The 24,093-nt window shown below is 40.7% G+C and overlaps 1 protein-coding gene across 1 annotated transcript; it reads left to right on the top strand.

The window, feature by feature from the left end:
* The first annotated feature begins 10,737 nt into the window (after window positions 1-10,737).
* On the top strand, window positions 10,738-22,847 carry LOC140650951 (zinc finger protein 462-like). The gene is made up of 4 exons (XM_072859869.1): window positions 10,738-12,494; window positions 14,811-14,937; window positions 21,036-21,150; window positions 22,316-22,847. The coding sequence occupies exons 1-4, from the start codon at window positions 12,189-12,191 to the stop codon at window positions 22,518-22,520; spliced, it is 753 nt and encodes a 250-aa protein (XP_072715970.1). The 5' UTR covers window positions 10,738-12,188; the 3' UTR covers window positions 22,521-22,847.
* The last annotated feature ends 1,246 nt before the right edge of the window (window positions 22,848-24,093 follow it).

The raw sequence follows: 24,093 nt of genomic DNA, 5'->3' as shown, positions 1-24,093 counted from the left end.
GGTGGGGCTAATAAAAGAATTTGCTAACTTACAGAATATAACCCAGATAACTGCATGCCTCCCAATTCTAAGAGCGGTGGGTGAATCAATCCCATGGGGAATTTTGACAACAAATTTGAGTAGTGAGAAATCCAACAATGACAGTGCTTCTTGTGAGCAAGTTCCCGTTGTTGGATGGCAAGAGCAAATAAAATATGTCAAAAAGAAATGGAAAACCCCTGGGAATAGAGCAGATTGTGAAAAACTATTAAATTATGTTTTCATTAAGGTAGGGAGATATCACAATGTAGGTTGGTGTTCTTATGATGAGCCAATTAGGAAGAATGTCAGTTGAATGATTATGGAATGGAAATGTAAAGAGACTAACCGAACCAAACAAGAGATGGTTTTATGGGAATCAGTATGGTCAATGGCTATCCTATCACAATTTCAGTATATGGCTAACGCCTCTTGGTGTTTTACTTGGGATGGAATGACCTTTGCGGCTTTTCCATCAGTTAATGACAAGGGGAGTACATCCTGAGAAAAAGAGAGTATTGTATTTTGGTGGAATTGTAAAAAGATATATAATTGTAGTACAGTTAGTAAAGCAATTCAGAATGTTCCACCTCTGGCAGCCGCATTGAAATATGGATGTTTATGTAGAGGACTTAGAAGTGATTTACAATTAACTGATGCATATAAGCCCAAGAGGGGGACAATATTCAGTTGTAGAAAATCTACAATCCAGAGCCCAGGACACTTAGTTTGGGCAATGAGTGATGGAACCTGGTCCACTCATTTACAATTGGATGGGAAGGTAAAACAAATTACTCTGGGGATGCCGACATTATGTCCAATTTGGAAGGAAGCTCCTTTTAAAGGAAGCTTGGAAAATTTAAAATTGGAACGGATAAAGAGATCACAAATAGATGATAATGCAGAATGGAATGAACCTTCGACTGGAGTAAAAATTGGATGGGCTCTGGAGTCTCTGTTGACCCCCTTATCAACTTATAAGAATAAGGCCTGGTTGTATAAATTAACTGGTCAAGTAGAAAGATTGGCTAATGTGACCAGGAAAGGATTTAAACAACTAAACTTGCAGTTACAAGCAACCTCGAGAATGACTTTGCAAAATCGGATGGCCTTGGATATGCTCTTATTAAAGGAACATGGAGTTTGTGGGTACTTGAGAGAGAGAATAGACCATTGTTGTATACACATCCCAAATGTCACTCAGGATGTTGAGCATGATTTGGATTTACTGGGACAAATAGAAAAGGATACTCAAGAAATGCAACATGATATGCAGGAGAGTTGGCTCGACAAAATTTTTAGTGGATTGGGATGGAACTTGAGCTCCTGGATAAAGTCCTTAATTAGCACTGGACTACTATTATTGATAATATTTTTGATACTATCGCTTATTTACTACTGTTTAAAGAAAGAACTCACTAGCAGAACTACTTTCAATCGGATGATTATACAAACAGTGGCTAAAAGACCAGATTTAAGTGATTCAGTGACAACGCTCCCACCATCATATAGTGAAGGATAGATCATTGAACTGTTGTAGATTCCAATTGTTATTAGTTAAGGAAATAATGAACTAGCATATAGTGAAATTTTTAAGGTGGGAGTATTGAAAAGATGATTATTTCAAAACTTCCAAAGGGGGGAAATGTAACCGAAGTAGTTAATTGATAACTTTTGTAATCAAAGGGGGGGGGGGAATAACATAGAATAGAGCATAATAAATCATGGTTATGAACAATGCTGCTATGTTCCCAGTACAGCCCCAGCCCATCTTGACAATAGGTCAAGGACTAGCTGACCCACTAGAACAGTTGGTTTGTACTAGAATAGCAATAGGGGTAGCCAAGCATCAATCATATTGTTAGAAACCATGGACCATGGAGAAGGAAATGGGTTACATCAGCAAGGTGGGATTGCGCATGCGCAGAAAAAGGGGTCAACAAGGGGACACACCTGCACGACCCCCAGAGACCACCGGAGACTCCCGTAGAAGCCCCTCGGAGCTCTAGGACGCATGCGTAATGACCACGCGAATATGATAATTAGTTCTGGGAAATAGAATGAATATGCATGACTATTCCGGGAAATTTGATGTATATGTATGTGATTGAAGAATATAAGTTTTGGTTGATGCGAACTGTGGTATGCATGCTAGGAGGAGCGATCCCCTGTGCATCCAGCGCTGCAATAAAGAATGCCTGCTTCTTAATACTACATTGGTGTTAAGGAGTTTGATTCCCGATTTCGGTGACAGTATGACTATCAATGGCAAAAGAGGTCCTTGCGTCCAAGGACACTTGAATAAGTCCCTGATCTAAGGAGATATATGATTTTTTACTTTTTCCTCCCCTAAGGAGCTGGATTCTGCCCTTAAGAATGACAACAATTCAGGCATGGGGGGATGGGTCAGGTTACAGTTTCAGTACCGTCCTGCATTATTCCCTCCCCCACCTCCACCTGCCATAGAACTTAAGCACTCAAAGCAGCAGTACTCAGTGGTGAAGAGGGGGGGGGTCAGCCTGGGGGAAAGATAACATTCAGACCCTCCCCCTGCCAGACAGCCAGAGATACCAGGCTCATTCACCAAAGCAGCAAGAACTTTGCTTTCAATGTTTCAGTTCATACTGAATATACTCTAAATTAACTACTCAGCCACTACTGATGAGTGGATCTAATGAGCCACTTGAGACTAGGTATTTAAGGATGAAGAAGGTGGGGTCAATCAATTGAACTGAGACACCCCCTAATTCCATACAGCTGCTGGGGAGGTGGGGTTGTTCAAGCTCCTCTGATGTGCGCTGGGATTTCTCCCTAGGAGATTGTCGTGGTTTAGTCCCAGCCGGCAACTAAGCACCAAGCAGCCGCTCGCTCACTCCCCCCCTGGTGGGATGGGGAAGAGAATCGGAAGAGTAAAAGTAAGAAAACTCGAGGGTTGAGATAAAGACAGTTTAATAGGGAAAGCAAAAGCCGCGCACGAAAGCAAAGCAAGGAATTCATTCACTCTGAAAGGGTTAAATCCCTGACAATCCCTGACTAAGACATAGACTTGCATTTTTTTAGTTTCACTTGCATCCTTGTTCTCTTTTGTTCTCTTCCCCTGCAAAGATAGTTTTGGTTACCTGCTGAGCAGAGTTGATGGTGGGACATTTCCTGTGACTTCTTACCTGATAGGACTAAGCAGGCCTTGAGCAAGCTCGTTAAGCTTCCTAATTAAATCACTGATAAGAGGAACTCAGGACGATTGTGCCAAAGATAAGCACCAAAGAACTAGCTTAAATCGACCCCCTTGTAACATTCCAAGGCCGAAGGAGTGATGAGCTAACTCAATGACTATATATGGACAAAGGAAGCCCAAAGTTCAACTAGCGGACAACGTGAGGAAGACTATGGAAGACCACCGGGAGGGTGAAAAGACCCTAACCCTAATTTTACTGCGCATGCTTGGACTATGTAACTGAATTCCGGGAACTCATCACCATAAGACTGCCCTTTTCAGGAAATCTGATGAATATGTATGATTTTGCTGTATATGAACTGATGTGTTGTGCTAACCTGGCGGAGCACTTGTGGCGGAGCGATGCCCAGCGCTGCAATAAAGAATACCTGCTTAATAGTCATCCTGACTACTGAGTCCTGATTTCGGCTTTTCACGGCAACAGTCCCCAACAATGATTGGCACCCTTATTCCTATTCTAACACAAACCAATTATTCTAACTACTCCTAGACTAATTTTCAAGATGGGCTGGGGCTGTACTGGGAACACAGCAGCATGTCTGTACTACTCCTCGTCCCATTGTCTTTGGGCATAGTAGCATATCCATAGCCATAGATGTACAAACACAACATTAAAGTATTGGTTACATCTGGTTACATTACCAGCAATAAGAGTTTTGAGCAATGAGCCTGAACTGCTGGATCAGCAAGATATTACTTCGCACTACACCATCAAGTCTGTTTAAATTAAATTTATAGTAAAGAATAAGGACAGAAAATGCTAGAAACAGAAGCCAATTTTAGAGCAACAAGTTTCCCAGGCCTATCACAACTAAATCAAATTTGACCATGTTACAGTATAAGTCGGGGCTCGTAAACAAGCCTTTGTCTAGCAGTTAAGTACACAAGTACAGTACAACAATTAAATAAAACATTTCCTGAACTCCCAGAAGCTAACATATTCAACAGAAGTCACAAATTTAATCAAGGGCACTAAGCTATAAAGAGCCTTTTTCAAAATCAGACTAAAAGAGAACATTCAAGCAAATAGTTTTGAAAGACAGTTAACAAGGGCCATTTTAAAAGGATGCAGCAATTTAAACAGATTTAGTTTTTCAAAGAGGACTCAAAAACATGCTTTCCTTTTATTAAGTTGGACTTCTAGTATTTTCCACATTTTCTCAAAAAAAGTTAATCCTTAATTTTCTAATTAGTACCTCAAGGAAATTTAAACACACTTTTTACACCACCACCACCACCACCCTACCCCCCCCAGCTCTAGAACTAGTAAGATCAAGACTTCATCATGTACACTAACACAAAACATTCCTGGATCCTACCTGTATTCCCTACTGTCATTAGGATTCTAAGCCAAGCCCTGAATGTACTGGAGAATGTTCTTTGTTTAGTTACTGAACAACTGTAGAAATTATATTTATACTCTTCAGAACGCTTTTCTGTTTTCCCATAGTCTAGCTTTTAGCTAATACATTTTGCTTTCTCAAACTAGAAAGCTTGTTTGATTGGTAAACATTCCTTCAGACCTGTCCTTGCTCATATTTCCCGGGACCTTACTAAATATCGGGAGCAGAAGAAAAAAAAAAATTAAAAAAAAAAAAACTTTCTCAGTAGAAAATAAAGACTGGAGTTTTAAATCCCCGAAGGACTCTTAACACATACTTCAATTAGACATTCACAATCTCCCTCAGTTACGCTGTCCAGATTCAAGAAACTCTGTAACCTGACTTTAACTGCTCTCCCTTATTATGTTTTTGAGATGGAGGAAAGTAATCAATCTTCAGAACAGCAGTAGGAAAAGTTAAGGCCTTTCATAGTTTCACGGCCCAGATGTAATATAATAGACTGTTTCAAACACACCCCCAAAAGTCACACTCACCAAATCTCTTAAAGGAAGACAGCAGTGACATCCAGACTTTGCTGAAAGATACAAGTATCCATATTCATCAGGGGGAGTCGTAAGGAACTTTCCAACCTTGAAAACACACTGAAGGCCCTTCTTCCCATCTCAGTATGACTGTATTCGCCTAAGGACTTTTCAGAAAAACTCCAAGCACCAGCAGAGAAACACCCACCCACAAATAAATTCTCTCTTCTCTCCTCTCCCCCTCTCCTTACAGAATTGCATAGTCACGGTAACTTACCAAGGAGAGAAACTGATTCTATTACAAATCATAACACATATCCAAACACCTTCTGAGCAGGAGCCACCAATACACACCCCAAAAGTGGCTAGCAGAATCTCAAATGAACCTGCTCACCCCACAGGGACAGAGTAATCATTATAGTCCACATTGTAGGCTAAACAAGAAAGCGTCCCTACAGTCACCCTCCTTCCTCAGACACAGGCATCCTGCTCCCAGTACACACTAACCTCATCCAGTAGGAAAGCACAAGCACATCTAAGAGCAAACAACCACCAGCTCCTCTTCAATGCATACTTCTGCAGAAAGAACCCTACAAATGACTTCTGACAAATGACTTCCAAGTGACTTCTGGAGATCATCTGGTCCAACCATCTGTTGGAAGCAGGACCTTAGATTAGGTTATCCAGGGCCCTGTCAAGCCAAGTCTTAATTATTTCCAGCAAGGGAGATTCCACTTCTTCTCTGGATAACCTATTCCAATGTTTAATTGTTTTCATGGTGAAGAATTTTCTTTTCTTTTCTTTCATGGTGAAGAATTTCAGCTAATTCCCACACAGCTGCTCACTCACTCCCCCTGTGAGCGAGGGGGGAGAATCAGAAGGGGGGAGAATCAGAAGGGTAAAAGTGAGAAAACTCGTGGGTTGAGATAAAGACAGTTTAATAGGGAAAGCAAAAGCTGCACGTGCAAGCAAAACAAAATAAGGAGTTCATTCACTACTTCCCATCAGCAGACAGATGTTCAGCCATCTCCAGGAAAGCAGGGCTTCATCTTGCATAATGGTTACTTGGGAAGACAAATGCCATCATTCCGAATGTCCCCCCCATCCTTCTTCTTCCCAAAGCTTTTATTGCTGAGCGTGACATCATATGGCATGGAATATCCCTTTGGTCAGTTGGGGTCAGCTGTCCCGGCTGTGTCCCCTCCCAACTTCTTGTGCACCCCCAGTCTACTTGCTGGCGAGGCAGTGTGAGGAGCAGAAAAGGCCTTGACTCTGTGTAAGCACTGCTCAGCAGTAACTAAAACATCCCTGTGTTATCAACACTGTTTTCAGCACAAATCCAAAACATAGCCCCATACAAGCTACTACAAAGAAAATTAACTCCATCCCAGCCAGACCCAATACACCTGCCCACAGCTATCACACTTAATGCTTGCAGGTCTGTTGGCTGCCAAAATTCAAACCTGTGTGTTAGATAGTACTCTGCCTGCTTGCAGGTTGGGCAGAGTTTTTGAGTATTGTATTCCTGATGAGCAAACACGTTTCACATGCCATCATTTTCTTGGAGGAGCTTCTGGTGTTGCAATCACTGTCATAATCCCTTGTAGCAAACCACTTTTCAATGCTGGTTATTGAGAGTCCTTCCTGTACCAAGGCAGTGAAGTAGACGTATATCATTCAAACTTTTTTCTGCTGTAAAGGCTATTTTGAAGGAGCATTTGAGAAACAGGCTAAGGACTGTTCAAGGACCCAAAAGGCGTATAACGAACCTGTCTTAGTAAGTGTAAGGATTCAAGAGGTGCTTTTACTTAGGTGCAAGCTTGTCCTTGAAGGTATCATAGTGTTGTATTTTGTCCAGCTTTAGGGCATGCTCCAGGATTACTCCTCTGGAGAAAAGGTGGGTTTGGAAGTGGGGGGGCAGGGAACACAAACCCTGGGGCTCCAAATACTGGCTTAGGCACATCTTGTGAGAAAGCGTTCTCTGGTTTGTGGTTTTGCCCAAGATCAAGTGGAGAAGGTCTGACAGTTCAAATGCAAATAAACAGAGAGAGGGAGATCTTGCTGGGCCTAGTTAGGCAAACTTCCAGCAAATGTAGACAATGCTAAGAATGTCGAGATGCAACAGTGGAGTAGCACTTCATGGGTTCAAGCAGTTGTGCTGGCTTTACAGAGCTGTTTCTGACCAAATGCTAGGAAGCAGGAGTGGTTACCCCCTGAATATGTGACACCGGATCTGTTCTTTTGTATAGCTGTAGCTTCAGTTGCACAAAGCACCCTTGAGCCCATGTGCTGCTGAAACAAAACTGTAGTAGGAAGAGATGTGATTATACACTCACTAGAGTGTTGGGGGAGGTAAAACAGAATAAAGGCTTTAATGCAAATGAAAATTTAGCCTTTAAAGAGTTTTATAGGTCCCTGAGGGAAGGGCAAGGATTTTTCTCAGGCATGCAGCACCCAGACTGTAAAGGAATTAAGGTCCTTTCTTAAAATTTTTCTTTCTGGTGTATATATCCAGATTAAAACCTATTGTTGTCTCTAATTGTGGCAGCTAAAGCGGAGGATTTTGATGGGGTTTAATGTGCACAGAAAGAAGGTGCTGCTGTGCAGACAGGACTGAGGGATGTTGCACAGTCTCAGATAGCCTTCCTTACTTGTAGCCATTTGGATTGATAAAACAAGGACAGTCTCAAGCTGTGGTCTAAGCACATTTGTTCTCCAGGTAGAGGAAGCAGTACATTGTATAAAGTCAGAAGACTGAAGGTTTTGATCCATTTTCTGTATTATCTTCTCTCCTATGCAAAAATCCCTCCAGCAAAGCGAGAAAACAGTTCTAGATCTCTAACTTACATTATAGCTTTCAAAATGGTGTCATCTCAAGTCCCTGATTTGGCAGCATGCAGTTGAAATGAAGACTATTTGCCTCTTAGTGAATAGCTACAGAAGTTGATTCTTACCAAGCTACAACATTATTGTTATGGCCAGCAGGATGTTGCCAGTTTGCCACTGAGAGCCTTCTGTCATGTGTCGCCTACTCTGCTCAATCAGTTCCTCTGAGCAATTTAACTTTGATTCATAGAATCATAGAAAAGTCTACATTGGAAGTGACTTCTGGAGATCATCTGGTCCAACCATCTGTTGGAAGCAGGACCTTAGATTAGGTTATCCAGGGCCCTGTCAAGCCAAGTCTTAATTATTTCCAGCAAGGGAGATTCCACTTCTTCTCTGGATAACCTATTCCAATGTTTAATTGTTTTCATGGTGAAGAATTTTCTTATATCCAGATGGAATTGCCCCTGAAGCAACTTGTGCCCATTGCCTCTTGTCCTGTCACCACACATCCTTATGAAGGGAGTACCTCCATCTTCTCTATAACTACCTTTTAGGGATTGGTTTGCCTTCATTGTTACCAAGGCACATTGCTGTCTCATATTCAGCTTGCTGCCCACCAGGATCCCCAAGTACTTTACAGCAGAGTTCCACCCCAGCCAGTTAGACCCCAGCCTGTACTGCTGCTTGGGATTATTCTGTTCCAGGTGCAGGACTTGACATTTATCTTTGTTAAACCTCAATCAATTCTTCTTGGCCCAGTCTTCCAGCCAGTCGAGGTCTCTGTAAGGTTGCTCTCCCTTCTGGTGTATCTACCTCTCCCCCCAGTTTGGTGTCATCTGCAAGCTTGGTGAGGGTGTTTTCAATACTGTCATACAGATCATTTATAAAGATATTGAATAGTACCAGACCCAGAATCAACCTCTGAGGAACTCCACTCGTGACTAGCTGCCAGTCTGACTTTTCTTACCTCAAAAGGTGGTAGTTAATGGCTCAGTTTAGCCAGTTTTCTACCCATCTTGTGGTCCATCTTTCCAGTCCAAATCTTGCCAGCTTGTCAACAAGGGTGTTGTTGGAGACCATGTCAAAGACCGTGCTAAAAATCAAGGTAGATGATGTCCACAGTTCTCTCATCCACTGAGCAAGTTATTTCATCATAGAAGGCAGTCAGGTTGATCAAGCACAATTAATCCTTTGTGGGCTGAAGCAGGGAGTGAGTATGGAAATTACAAAGTCAGTAGCTACTTTACAGGCAAACAATGAGAAGAGATTTGGCTCTTGAGTTCCTCTTGGCCTTCATAACAGGCAAATCTTGTGAGCTCTTGAAAGTTCCATAATGGAGACTGAACTCCTGCTCCATGCCCAGCAGAGCTGTTGGCCTTTCATTTAGTCCAGGCAGTGCAATTAGTTTTTATTATCCTTTCCAGCAAATTTTCCCATCATGAAATGCCTTGATATTTTTCCAGGACTGAACGCAACCCACCAAGATCAATAGTAGGTCTTCTTGTTTATAATCCTCAAGGCATTTGTTTTCCAGTCATTATTTTACTTTTTTCTTGGTAAAAATAATTGTTTTGTCCTTCCATTTCATAGAATTGTCATCTGTTTCTCTAGAATAGTAAACTTTCATATATAAGGGCTTTAGAGTGTTAACGCGCTTTTTTTCCCATGTTGTGAGCAAAACATATGCCTGCTTTGACTTTACATACTATAAATATTTAGCGCATTAATTGCTTTTCTATTTAATCTCAGACCTGTATTACAAATAGCCCAAATGTTTCAGTCTAAAGAAGTGATTAAATTTCTTCAGAGATGATGCTGGGGGGGGTGGGCCAGAGGTCCCCTTAGTCCTTTTGCTAAACTGTTCCACAGCATGTCATCTTTTTACATCTTTTTACATACATGGTAGCCTTTGTGGGCACTGCTGAACTTTAATGAAATTTGTGTACAGAAGCTAAAGCTAAGTTTCACAATTTCTGGATAGGACTCACCATTTGTTGCAATTTTGCCAATTGCTCAGATACAATAAGTATATAAATGAGTAGCCAAATATAGAGAATGGGGGGTGTGATGAGAGACAACTATTAAAGTGATCAGAGCTTATTAGAGCATCACCTTGCTAAATATGATGTTTTAAATTAAAATCACTTTGCAATTTTTAAGTTAATTGTTTGGATAAACATGAATACATGCACATTTAAGTTTTAAGTCATTACTGTCACAGAGCAGCAAGGGCCAGCTGCTCCCCAAGGTCCAGGGAGTAGAGGAGGATAACATGGACAGTAGGGTGGAGCCTTGCTGACCAGGGCCCAGCCCCACAGTACCTGAGCAAGGCAAGCAGGGCAGACCCAGAGATGATGACCAGGTTCTACCAAGAGTCCAGATCATCAGACAAATTTGCAGCGATGATACAGATCCAAGATCAAGCCAGGAAGTTAAACCACAGGTCAGAACCAGATCCAGTGATTGCCAAGCAGGTCCGTGGTGATAAGGCAAGTCCAAGATCAGGCTGGGAAGTCAGTCTATGTTGTGTTGCCTGTGATTTGGGCGGTGTGTGTGGGGGCAATTGTCAGTGAGATGATGGGTTTTACTGATATGAATTAGGATGGTGCATTGCTCCAAAGTGGTGGATAAAACCTTTTATACCATCCCCTGCTTTAGTGTTTTTTAAAATATGTGTCATGTGCTAGAGAAAAATCTAATTTTCAAATGCTTTAAATAGTGTTTCTCTTTTAAAAAGTTGGAATGTTTTTCACTTTTAAAAACAAGTTACCTTATTTCAGTGAATTCAATTGCACAGAGCTGTAAATACCTTTTAAAATATTCTTGTTATGCATTCAAAATCACAGCTTTAACTCCTGTTATCTCTTAGAGCATGTGCACCCCTGTCCCTTTTCCCACTTGACCCTGAATGGACACAACTTAGAATTTATTTGCAACAGCTTCTTTAGCTGGAGAGGAACCACAAGTTTTCAGGGTCTCACTCAGATATAGTTTTGGGGGGAAACTTCCACTTTTTAAAGTGCACAAAGAGAAAGTTCTGAGGTAGGAAAACTTCTATGTTCAAAAAAAGGGGAGGACAGGGAGGAGAACAAACTGAGGAGGGTGGAATATTTAGATGGGCTGTGGAAAATTAGGCTCATGAGCAGTGGGGGTTATGCATTGGCCAAAGACAAATGGATGAATTCTGTAGCTCTTGCCTCCCTATAGAAATTATAAGAGATGTGTCAATGCACACAAGTCCCCTACCCTTCATGTTTACCCTCTAAGAATCAGGCCTGGGATTATTTTTGTTTGTTTGTTTGTTTTAAGATATCATTAATGATGATCTTCATGAAGAAGATCAAACTCTTCCTTTAATCTGCAGTCCATAAGGAATAATAGTACTACATTTCAGTGTTCTACCTCAAAAGGACAGTTGAGTAACAAAAGCTGTAGTGAAGATCTTCTGGTGACCCTCTGCTGAAAGGTCAAATTTGGGATTTCCCCTGCATGCACAGCTCAGAGAACCACAGTGGATGAATGTTGCATACATCAGGATTCTGGCTCTATAGAAAGACTGAAATTAATTGTGCTGCCCTATTAAAAGTGTGTGTTTTGCATGAGAGGAAGGAAGTAGAGAGTTTAATAACTCAGTGAGAGCATTTTCAATACATGCTTGTAACATAATCAGAATTGTGGGGAGCATGAAATTAAGTAGGTGTGGATTTTGAATCTTAACTATTAAAAAGCTGAGGGTGTATTGAAAGTTTCTGCCCCTGGCTGATCTCTGCACCACCACCTTCAGGAGAAGATACTGCTGCACACAACCTCTCACTCCTCCAGTGAGTAGCATTAAATGTGATGGTGAGGATACCAACTCTGATCATCAGAAGCTGGGAGGTTGATGTATTGGGAATCACCCTACATGCTCCCTGTTTATTACAATTCTAGCACCTTTTACTGGCTTCTGTCATGTATTGAACCAGAATGGATCTTGGTCTGACTGATTTATGTCTGCTTTTATATTCCTAGGCTCTGCTACTCTGTCTCACAAATCTGCCCTAACACTCTTATCTGCCCCAAATCTCTTCTTCCCATTCTGTTCACCTAATGAGTGGTTACATTTGCAAGGACACTTGCATTTGTAGTCATGTAGAATTAACCCTGTCTGTATAGAAAGGGAATTTTCTTGTATTTCTTTGTTGGTCCAGTTTTAGCTCGGTAGATGGATTGCATACACAAATAGCAGATCCTGTTTCTTGAATGGGTGATATGTTACAAGCTGTTGACACATTGCCTGATGGTTTTTATTTCTTAAAACTTAATAATTCCCCTCTCCCCACAGAAGAGCGGGTTGTTCCCATTGAAGTTTGCCGTTCCAAACTGTCAAAATACTTGCAGGGAGTTGTTTTCCGCTGTGATAAGTGTACCTTTACCTGCTCCAGTGATGAGAGTTTGCAGCAACACATAGAGAAGCACAATGAACTTAAACCTTATAAGTGTCAACTCTGCTACTATGAGACCAAACACACAGAGGAGCTGGACATTCATCTTCGAGATGAGCACAAGGTAACATCCAAAGGGTTTTAATTTGTAACAATCTACTTCTTGCAAATGCTATATCTTGTTTATTTGCATGTCCACTCTGAATAGCCAACCCGCATTTTTTTCCCAAAATTTGGAGAAGGCTCCTGTGCTGGACTTCAATTTCTCTCAAGTTCTGTATTTTTTTCAGAAAAAGCATTTGTATATATTGTGAGATTTTGTTTTAAGTTATGAAACAACATTAAGGCTGTGTGATTCAGACACTCTAAGACACAGGAGCTTCCAAAGTGTAAGATAGCTCTGGCAACTTGGGCAAAGTGACATGCCATGCATATTTTAATAACACAAGGCAGTACATTCCAGTTTACATTTAACAAGGGAAAGATAGAAGCTCGTTATACTTACTGCTTAAGTTAAGGCTGCTTTGGTGTTTGTTTGGAACCTTCTGAGTGCAGACTTGATCCATACTTGGAGAAGTCACTAGAAAGCTTCCACAGACTTCTGTCTGCTTTGGATGTCTGTAGTTCTCAGCTGTGTTGCTGTGAGAGTAGCAAAATTCTAGAACTGAGGCATGTTTAGAGAGTATTTTTTTTGTCAGTTTGTGGGGAGGGAACTCATTGAATCCAACTATCAGGAGCTGAGCTGCCTGATTCTCACTAAAAACTTGTTCACGTTTTGTTGACTGTGTCATGGTTTAACCCCAGTTGGCAACTAAGCACCACACAGCCACTGCTCACCCTCCCCCCACCCCGGTGGGATGGGGGAGAGAATCAGGAAAAAAAAGTAAAACCTGTGGGTTGAGATAAAGACAGTTTAATAGGACAGCAGAGGAAGAGAAAAGAATAATAATAATAATGATAAAAGAATGTACAAAACAAGTGATGCACAATGCAATTGCTCACCAAGCAGCGATTGCTGCTCCCCAGCCAACTCCCCTCAGTTTATATACTGAGCATGACATCATATGGCATGGAATATCCCTTTGGTCAGTTGGGGTCAGCTGTCCCGGCTGTGTCCCCTCCCAACTTCTTGTGCACCCCCAGCCTACTCACTGGCGGGGCAGTGTGAGGAGCAGAAAAGGCCTTGACTCTGTGTAAGCACTGATCAGCAATAGCTAAAATATCCCTGTGTTATCAACACTGTTTTCATCACAAATCCAAAACATAGCCCCATGCTGGCTACTGTGAAGAAAATTAATTCTGTCCCAGCCAAAACCAGTACAGGGAGAAAATATGATGAAAAAGCTCATGGTTCAAGATAAAGACAGGGAGATCACTTACCAATTACTGTCAGGGGCAAAACAGACTTGACTTGGGGAAAATTAAGTTAATTTATTGACAATTAAAATAGAGTTGGATGGTGAGAAACAAAGATAAAACCTTAAACACCTTCCCCCCCACACCTTGGCCTATTTTTCCCAAGCTCAACTTCTCTCCTTCCTTCCCAACTCCTCTACCTTCTCCCTCCACCCCGAGCGGCACAGGGGATATGGGGAATGGGGGTTGCAGTCATTTCATAAGAGTTCCTCTCTGCCGCTCCTTCCTGCAGGGGTGGCCTCTGTGGAGGGAGTTCAGGGGCTCCCCTGTGCCAGACAGATATGGTTCCAGCCAGCTCAGTAACGGACCCACCGCTGGCCAAAGCTGAGCCCATACGTGAAGCTGGTGGTGCCTCTGTGAAAACATATTTTAAAAAGGGCAGAAAATGACAGAGAGAGTAGGTGGGAATGCAGAGAGAATGAGGAAACTGAGAGGAGGAGGGAATTGGGGGGAAACAACAGAGTAGGAGGTGCTCCATGGTGGAGCAGATACTCTCGAAGGGACTCCAGTCCGTGGAGAACCCACACCAGGGCAGCTATTCCTCCATTCCATGTCCCCCACCCCCAAATGTCCATAAGAACAGTTGATGACTTGGGCTCTGTCTGTCAAAGTGGTCACTCAGGTCCCATCTTTTCACACATGAAGCTGAATAAAGCATTCACAAAGGATTTTTCTGCAGTGGTGGTGTGCAATAGTGATGCTTGATCCTATCAGTTTTACACTCCCATGAAAGGAGGAACAACAGAGTGCTTAGCATTGCTTGGATTTTTTACTTTCAATACCTCAAAATGAGGGAAGCTTCTGAAATAATAGGATCATTTTGAGAAGCAAAATGGAGAAATTTAGTATAAAAAAGGAAAGAAGAATCATTAACAGTGAATGTAATTGTGTTTGAAGGGAAACTAGTATTAATTTGACTAGGTGCCTGATAAATTTCCCATTTCAACCTATAGCTTTGTTGGTGGGTTGTTTTTTTCAATAGTTGATGATGGTGTTTATTGTTGACAAAACCGTTTCTTTTAAGGTGAGTCGTAATTTTGAGCTGGTTGGACGGGTTAACTTGGATCAGCTGGAACAAATGAAGGGAAAAACAGAGAGCTCCAGCAGCGATGAGGAAGAAAAAGAATTAAGCCACAAGACTGAAGAGAGAGGTCAGTATAGTTGCTTTTTCTTTTATGCTGGATACTGTAATGGACCCTGCCAGTTCCATCAAGCAAGATCAGCTGTTGACTCTACAGCAGATTCCTTAAGTCATGGAAGCTTGTCAGTACAGGCAAAATGGAGCTTTTGTCAAGACACTTCCTGGAGGAATTTTGTGTTTCTAATGCTTATGACAAGATTTCTGTTTAAGAAAACCAAATCATGCTCCAAAAAAAAACGTTATGAGAAAATACTGGTAACATCTGTGACTGTGCAGATAACATCTATGAGGGCTCAGAAAAATACATAAGTGGAGTATTTTAGTGAGCTGTCAGATTATTCTGTGTTGGTAACCCATGTTCAGCTTTGCTGCTCCACATTATACCAGTGAGGGATATAGTTCAGTGGCCAAGCTTATTTTGGGGCTATTGTCTGCCCACTGTCTGCCCAGTGCTTACAAAGCATTCCTTCCCTCCTCTTTGTGAGAGTTGACCCTTTTGCCATCACTTTGGTTGGCAACTCTGAAGCCAGGGTAGTTCCATTCCTTACCTCCAAATCACCGTTCCAACTGTGTACTTTACATTTGTGCCTAAATTCACATCTATGAATAATCCCACTGAGTTCACTAAGTCTTATTCATGTGTTTATTGTTCAGATGGTTAGCTGAGTAGGGATAAAGAAAGGTAGTTCTTGGTGAATTGGACTGTGAGGAGGGGTTGTGTGTTTTTGTGTTTGTTTGGGGGTTTTTAAAATCATTTTAGTGCAAATATCTGGTCCTGACTGGAATACTCTATGTATTCTCACAATCTGCTCTATAGTGCATGACTTCATCAATGGAATGCAATATGTTTGCAGTTCTTATTCAACAGTAAAAGGAGCTTGATTTGAACTAATAACTGCAGTGAGCCTTGTCATGCCTAATCATCAGGTTCCAGGGGTCATCCAACCTCCTGATGCTGAGTGCAGGCTGCCATGTTTCTATGTACTTATAACTAAAAGCATGCTTCCATATTTACCTTTTTCCTTCTGAAATTTCGGTTTTCAATTGAAAACTCATTTCAAGTTCATTCAAGAGTTGTTCACAAAAGAAAACATGTCTCCCCAGGTCTTTTCAGACCTGTAAAAGTTAAGATTGCTAGATTCACAAGCAGTTTACAGAACGTGAAGGGCCCATTAACACTTCACTTTGAGTGTGACTGGTGATATCTTTATTTAATGAGGAAGAGAGTGAGTTAGACAGGAAACAACTTTTATTGAAAAACATCCTCCATGAGATCTTTGTTAGCAGCCCTAAATGAAATCAGGAGAGGAGCAGGAGGGATGTTGGTTTCACACATGTTCCAAAGTTTGACTATTAACTCTGCACCCTCATGTGGAAGTTTGTTAAAGTGTCTGTTCAGTGGGGAATGTGACCCTAAGAGCTTCAGAGATGAAAGAATGAGTCTAATGCTTTGACTAAAGGACCAGCTTCCCCTAACTTGCAGCTGTAGCAGACATTAATGTTTTGTGTAGACCAGCAGCTAGAAAGGGATGAAGAGTCATGATGTCTTTGTGAGGATTACATCAGCACTAAACACAAGCACAGATGCTAAAATGACCCTGAAAACCATGGTATCCAGCCAGAGAAAAAGAAGGTACTATCAGCTGAGCCTCATAAATCCCTATAAACTCTACAATGGGAGAAAAGAAAAAAAATCAAATTAAGATCATCATTTAAATTGGCTTCAGGATACTTGAGATTTTTGATACTTATTATGAAAATGTAAGAATATCACCTTCTAGGTTGGAGATTTAAATTTGCAGGGAGAAACAGACATAACTGTGATTTGTGTGATTGTTGTAATAATCAAATGTAAGTATACAATTCACATCAAGATTGATGCTGCTATAGCAATCCACTGTAGAGCCCTACCCTATCTCCATAGGAACTTATACAATGTACCTTTGTCTAATAAGCAGGATGCAGCTGTCGAAAGCAGAAGTGTAACTGATGTATTACTAGTCTAGTTAGTAAACCATGAAGAACCGCTTGGATCTGCCAAAAAGGTAGGAAACCAGGGGAAAGGTAATTCCGGCAGGGGGAGATTGCGACCACCGACTCAAGGACCACCTACCCCAATTATACCACCGACTCAAATGATGAGGTCAAAGAAGAACAACTAAGCACGCGTACTAATTTACATGCTAGGCAAAGAGATTTTAACCAATCACTTAATAGAAGAATACTGCATATGTATTAGGAAGTTGAATATGTTAATGCTTTGTGTATAAATAACTGTTAATTTGAAAGCCTGGTGTGCTGTCTTGGGTCAGGCACCCATATCTGTGCAAATATTCAATAAAATACCTCTGCTCTGTGTGTATATTGGCATTTTGCACACCGGGTAAACGAACCCCAATTTTTGGGACAACATGATCAGTAATTAAGCTAGGTATAATGTTTTAGCAATTTTGTTTCTATTTTATTTTTTCACCTGCAGTCTTCTTTAATATCTGTGATTGATTGGCTGAAAAATCTGTAGTTGACTGTTCAAATGAGTGATTTAAAAATCATGCTTATTTCCCAAATTGTATTTCACTGCTGTTCTTTCCCAGCTTCCCTTTAGAAGTGACAGTTGTTCATTTTTCTCCTTTTCAGGTAATATCAGTTCTAATTTTTCTTTTTTTTTTTTTTACTAGAGTGGATAAAAATATGGAAAGTCCTTATGCCATCTACCTTTATAAAAGTCCAAGTTCTACTGACTTTATCTTTTGCGAAATGTTATCTTGCACCTCATAGTGGTGGTCTTCAAGTGTCCAGCTGACACAGGTGCTGAAGACATGGCTATGTGGCTTGGGTGCAGTGTCACATGTTAACATCATCTTCTAGTTGATATTCAGAAGCTGCTTCCAATTCAAAAAAAATTTCACCCTATTAGGATAGGACTATACCCGTGCTCGTAAATATTGCCTGTAACAGTAGCTAATGTTGTCATAGCTTTCAAACCGCACCAAACTGTAATGTATTATACCACTTGGATGCTTTGGCTGATTTTAGTCTTCATGGTGTTATTTGCCTAGAGTGTATCTTCAGTCTCTGAGTATCTGGGAGGAAATGCTGGCTCAAGCCTCTGAAGTCCATGATTTCAGCAGAGCCAGGATTTCTTCCTGTGAGTCAAGCTGTGGCCTAGATTGACAGCTTAAGACCAATGTATGCTGTCATTGCAAAGAATGGGCTGTTGGGACGCTGGACCAAAGAATCATTATTCCTCCTTGGAGAAGGAGGAGTTGGGCATGCCAGCTTAGCAGAGTTGAACTGCTGTGTCAGTTGGGAAGGTGTTGTGGGTTAACCCCAGTGGGCAGCTAAACCACACACAGCTGCTCGCTTGCTCCCTCTGCAGTGGGATGGGGGAGAGAATCGGAAGGGTAAAAAGTGAGAAAAATTGTGGGTTAAGATAAAGACAGTTTAACAGGAAAAGCAAAAGCCGCATGTGCAAGCAAAGCAAAATAAGGAATTCATTCACTACTTCCCATCAGCAGACAGATGTCCAGCCATCTCCAGGAAAGCAGGGCTCCATCATGTGTTACGGTTACTTGGGAAGACAAAATGCCATAACTCCAAACGTCCCCCTCTTCCTCCTTGTTCCCAAAGCTTTTATTGCTGAGCGTGACACCATATGGTATGGAATAGCCCTTTGGTCAGTTGGGGTCAGCTGTCCCAGCTGTGTCCCCTCCCAACTTCTTGTACACCCCCAGCCTGCTCGCTGGCGGGGCAGTGTGAGGAGCAGAAAAGGCCTTGACTCTGTGTAAGCACTGCTCAGCAATAACTAAAACATCTCTGTGTTATCAACACTGTTTTGATCACAAATCCAAAACACAGCACCATGCAGGCTGCTATGAAGAATACTTTATTCCAGCCAAAGCCAGTACAGAAAGGAAAGGAATGGTTGGTTGCTGGTAAAGGACAAAAGAAAATATTTGGACCTAGAAGGAAGAAGATGCGCGTGGAAAAGGATTAACTTATTCATCTGAGATGCTCTAGGGAAAAAGTAGCTGTTCTCGCTAGAAGTTGCATCCCAGAGGAACTGTCTGTCTCTACTGACCTTTATATCTTACTTTTAAAGGAAACCTGAATCTTTTTCTCTGTTTTTTCTCTTCAGTAGATAAAAATAAGTGTGCATGTGTGTTTGTGTGTGTAATGTGGGAAAATCAAATGCAAGTCAAGTGTCTGTGCAATATGTTACACCTCTTTTGTAGACCCCAGGTAAGTGCACGGCCTAATTACTCTTTCTGGGAGGCAGTCTGAATTCACAGTCCAGGAAACCAAACTAATCAGGGACTCATGGGGAAGTAGGTGGGAACATATAATGTATTCAGAAGGGACAGCAGAATTATTAGGGTAGTGCTTGTTAATGGGAATTATAAGTATAAATTCTCCCTATTCATTTGAGCAAAATAGGCTCTATTATGTCTGCACAGTCCTAGAATAAATTTCCTATTGTCTACTGTACTCTGGATTTGTTCTTGTACAGAAGAGCAGCCGTTGCCTCCAAAACTTCTACCCTCCATAGGTGTTGGATTAGTCATGGTACAGGGGCAATGTGTTTTAGTGGTGTTTATAAATTTGGACCATGTATATGGTATTAACTGTAGGAGTCAGATCCAGATGTAAATGGAGCCCATGGCACTGACTTTCTTTCTGTTGCTCATATCGGGAGGGGACCTTGCTTTCTTGTTGTTTAACCACATAGTAAATCACTGATGCTAAGAAATATGAAATAAGGATTTTTTCTTCTAGATGGAAGGGACTTAAAAAAAAAAAAAAAAAAGTGTAAAGAACCATTCCATCTAGAACTTTATTAAAGGGCAACCAGTGGGAAACATAGCAAAAATACCTTTACAAAATTTAACATATGGAGAAGAAAAGTGAGCACATGGGCAGTTCTGAGTTTATAGGTTGATCTCTAATGGAGTAAATTTGAGAGTGAAGAAACCAAGTGAGCAGATATAAGAACTGAAATGAAGCAAAATCCCTTTTCTTTCATTATGTAATTCAGGAGGAGTCAGAAAGACATTCTGTTGATTTCTTACTTAACATAATCCCTGCTAAGAAATTAATGCTCTTGAGTATATGCTGTCTCATTTCCAGTGAAAAGAATGAAGTGAGATGGTCCATGAAATTATTTTTAAAGGCTTATGTGGTGATCTTAATTTATTAGAAAATGTTTCATCTTTTGTTAAAGCTGGCTCTTTTCACATGGGGGGTTGGCTTTCAGAAATGCTGTCCCCTCAGCTGCCAGTAACTTTGGATGTAAAGCTAGGTGCTTGACACTTCTGCAAATGAGGCCCTAAATGTTTTGTATAATTTATTAGGATCAGATTAAACACCTGTGCAGTTAAGATACCATCCTTTCAGTGATATTCTCTTATTCATGAGACTTCATGTTGAGGGGATGACAATTTCTTATGAGTATCAGATGCCAAGTATACCAAGTCTCCATTTCCTAAGATTTGCACCACTGATTTGAAAATTACATGTTGACTCAAGTGTTCTCTTTTGGTTTTGCTTTCAAGCTATTTTCACACTAAACTCTCAGTGTTGGTTTTGACGTAAAACCCCACAATCTCTTCACTTGTTCAAATACAGGGAGCAATAAAACATCTCTGCAAATAGATATAACAGGCTTAAGATGGAGGATGGAATTTTTCAGCTGCAATGTGTGTTGTGACTTTTCAGGATGGCCCTGTAGCTTCTTGAAATCCTGGTCACTTCAGAGAACCTCAGTTCACTTTTAGATATTAATACAAAACCTTGGCTGTGCATGTTGGTGTCTAAGTGGGAAGCACTCCATTTATTTTGAAAGTCGTGTGTGTGTGTGTGTCCCGCCCCATTTCCATATTGTATTTAATTGACCTTTTCTCATAGTGGTGGTTACAGAATTTTCACACCTTGCATTTTTAGGATAGGGAGGACAATTTCAGAAATACCTACTTTTTTAAAGGAAAATCTTTTGCTTCTTTGGGATATTTTTCCTCCCTGAAGGGCAGCAGGAAAGATCAGAGTATAATCATAAAGGTCCCTTCTTGTCCTGATGCTCATGAATGTGCAGATAATTTTGTTCTTTCCCAGACTCCATGATGTATCCTGACAGTGGAGCTCCAGAGAAGCGCTTTCCATGTGAGTTCTGTGGCCGATCATTTACAGAGGGCTCTGAGTGGGAACGACATGTGCTGAGGCATGGCATGTAAGTTGGTTTGCAGACTCCTTTGCATAACAGCCCAATGTAACAGTTGATCTTTGTGCATCTCCCCACCCATTTCTCCCTTCCCCCCAAAAAACCCTGTAATGAAAGCAAACACAGGGATATGACAGATTATTCTAACAAGGGAAGAATTCTGTCTAACACAAACATTGTTGGATGCAATTATCAGATGTATTTACTCAACTAGATGCTTCTGTCCATCCTGTTTGACCCAGGAACCCAGAAATCCAAGGTAACTTGTTTTTAAACCTATACCTGAATATCTCCATATGTCCAAGCACCCTTCCAGTTTCAGGTCTAGATCAGACCTCAAACTGAAAGAACCTTTTATCTACAGATGGCCAAGGGTTTCCGGAATACAGATCATTCCAGAAATTCCCTCTGTTTGGGAGATAAAATCTAAGTGTTATCAAATCCAAATGTAGCACATCATAAATGTTCTTTACTATGATCCTAAAGCTTAAACTTCATTTCAAGGTGAATACCAGTTTGTTGGTCCAAAATTAACATTACTTGAGTCTATTGTTGATGTTTACTTGCTAGTAGAGCAGAATGGAAATGGCAGCATATTATATGGAATCTGGGTTTCTTTGGGCTTTTTCTCTTCCTTATTATTTCTCTTTAGCATGCTTGCAACTAAACTTGGAGTTCCAGTGCAAAGAATTACGTACAGAGAAGTGTTAAGGACTTCAAGTGAAGGAACATCTCAATATGTGTGCTGTCTCCCCAAAAAGCACATGGTGAAGTTAATAGCAAAGATCTTTTCCTTTCATGCTCATAAATATCAGTCCATGTTATGAAATAATAGGCATCTCTGGAACATTCATTTTCTTTCTCTTGACAAAGATCTGTTCAATAGAACAGATGTCTTTGCTGGCTAGAGTTTATTCAAAGAGGAGATCTCAGCCAGGATTACTGGCATGTGAAAGACATTTGAATGTAATATTGTAGCTAGGCTGTGGAGGGATAAAGGGTAAGAGAAAGTATTATTTATTGTCTGTTTAAATAAAAGTACTTGAAATTTTGCAAGCTTTAATAAGATTTATTGGTTTGTTAACTGTTTGGGAGCAGTACTCTCCCTATTTCCTTGTATCCAAAGCATGTTTGGATTGTAAAGGTTTCCATTTTCTGCTGCTTGGATTTTCAGGGCTCTGAATGAAAGTAAGCAAGGGACCAGAGAGGACAGCAAACTGAAGGAGAACACAGAAAAGACTGTTAATACACTGACAGTAGAAGAAAAGGAAAGCACTGAGAAAATGGCGGTGGACTTGTCCCACAACAGTGAAACTACAGTCAGTGTTGTAGCTGCTGACAAACCTCTCCAAGAGACCTCAGAGGCCAAAAATGAATAAAAATTTGGTGTGATTTTAATCAACTTACTTGAACAGTGGTGAATGGGAAGGGATGGACAGGTGGGGTGGGCAGAAGGAAGAAACAAAGCTGCTTTTAGGAATGAATGATCTATTTTCAAAGCACTGGTACCTATGTGAGTGTGTGTATATTAAAGTTATTTAAATGATGGAATAAGTGGTTCCATTATATCACTGCATCTTTTCTTCTGGATCTTGACAATGGGAAGTTACATTCATACTGGACTAATGAAAGAACTCCCTGTGTCTCTACATTACACTGTGCTTTGCAGTGGAGACTTGTATTGTTTGCAAACAAACAGAAGCATAATGAGCGGGGGGATGGGATGTAACTTTTCAACATGCAAATTTTGGTGCGTTTTTCTAATTTCAATACATTATGGTTTTCCAGACTGAATGCAACTGCTTTAGAAAACAAAAACAAGACAGAAACTGCTTTGCTTAAAACAGCCACTTGTTTCTTAATACCTCAAAATTAACAAAGGGACATCTCTGCATTTGTTAGTACTGCCTGTTGTCATTATGATTAAAGTAGAGAGACTGCTGGGCAAGGTGGTGAAAGGAGGAAGAAACAACGTTTTAAAGAAAGGATAACAAATTGTGCTTAAAATCCCACTGTGGATTTTATTTCTTAAAATACTGTGATTTTTTTTAATTATTTTAGTAAATAAAAAAAAAAATTTAAAAAGAGAGAGAGTCTTTAATTTCTAGATAATGGTTTGTGAATTGCCATCCTTATTCCAGGTAAGCTGTTTGTTAGTATTCAACTATAATTTTAGTATTCGATAGATTTCATGTGACTGATTGTGTGGTTTTGTTTGCCACATGTTTATTTCCTATCAGCTTGAACTGTTGCAAAAATGACACAATTATCTTTCTCATGCAAAATGAGCGGTGGTGTTATTTTTTTCCAAAGGGGAAGGGGACAGGGAAAAGAGTTCCTATGAATATAAAACTTGTTATTTCTGTGTTTAGCATTTTAAAAAATTAAGGTGTTTTTTTTTTTTAACTAAAGAACCAAACTAACAGCGCAGCTATGCAGCTTATGGGCCAAACACATTGGTCCTCATAAATATTCTGTCAATTTTCAAATGAGCATCTATTCGTCTCGCACCAGTACTTTCTGTCAAGATTGGTGTCATCATCTCTTCCCCCACCCCCGGTCTGTGGGGTGGGTGGGTGTGCTTTTTTTGTTTTGGTATAGTGGGAGAGAATTAGGTCAGTTCTTGCATCTTTTTGCAAGCAGAAGTGAAATTGTTACATACTAGATTGAGTCTGGAGGGCTACTTGATCCAAGATGGGAGTTGCTAATTTTTCCCCCTACTCCTTAGCTTGTAGCATGAGGGGAGCAGTATAGACTGAATAGGAATCTACATACCTTGTGGCTGATCCTGCACTTTTTCTTTGGTGGAAAGCCTACTCAACTCAACAGCAATTTTGCCTGAATAAGGAATACAGGATCTGGTACCCGTGGTATGTTCTGATTTTGAACAAAGAATTTATTTCCAAAAAGTAGGAAATACTTGACTAAAACCTAGTTTTAGGAATGCATGTG

Source organism: Ciconia boyciana, chromosome 4 (genome assembly GCF_034638445.1).
Source record: "Ciconia boyciana chromosome 4, ASM3463844v1, whole genome shotgun sequence".
Taxonomy (NCBI): domain Eukaryota; kingdom Metazoa; phylum Chordata; class Aves; order Ciconiiformes; family Ciconiidae; genus Ciconia; species Ciconia boyciana.
Note: the sequence above shows the minus strand (reverse complement) of the source record. Positions and strands in the feature narration are given on the sequence as shown.

Bases quoted from the DNA above. Each gene is read 5' to 3' on its own strand.
- LOC140650951 (XM_072859869.1), top strand. From the start codon at position 12,189: ATGGGTGATATGTTACAAGCTGTTGACACATTGCCTGATGGTTTTTAT. The intron at 12,495-14,810 runs GTAACATCCAAA...GTTTCTTTTAAG, and splicing joins ATCTTCGAGATGAGCACAAG to GTGAGTCGTAATTTTGAGCT. The intron at 14,938-21,035 runs GTCAGTATAGTT...GTTCTTTCCCAG, and splicing joins CCACAAGACTGAAGAGAGAG to ACTCCATGATGTATCCTGAC.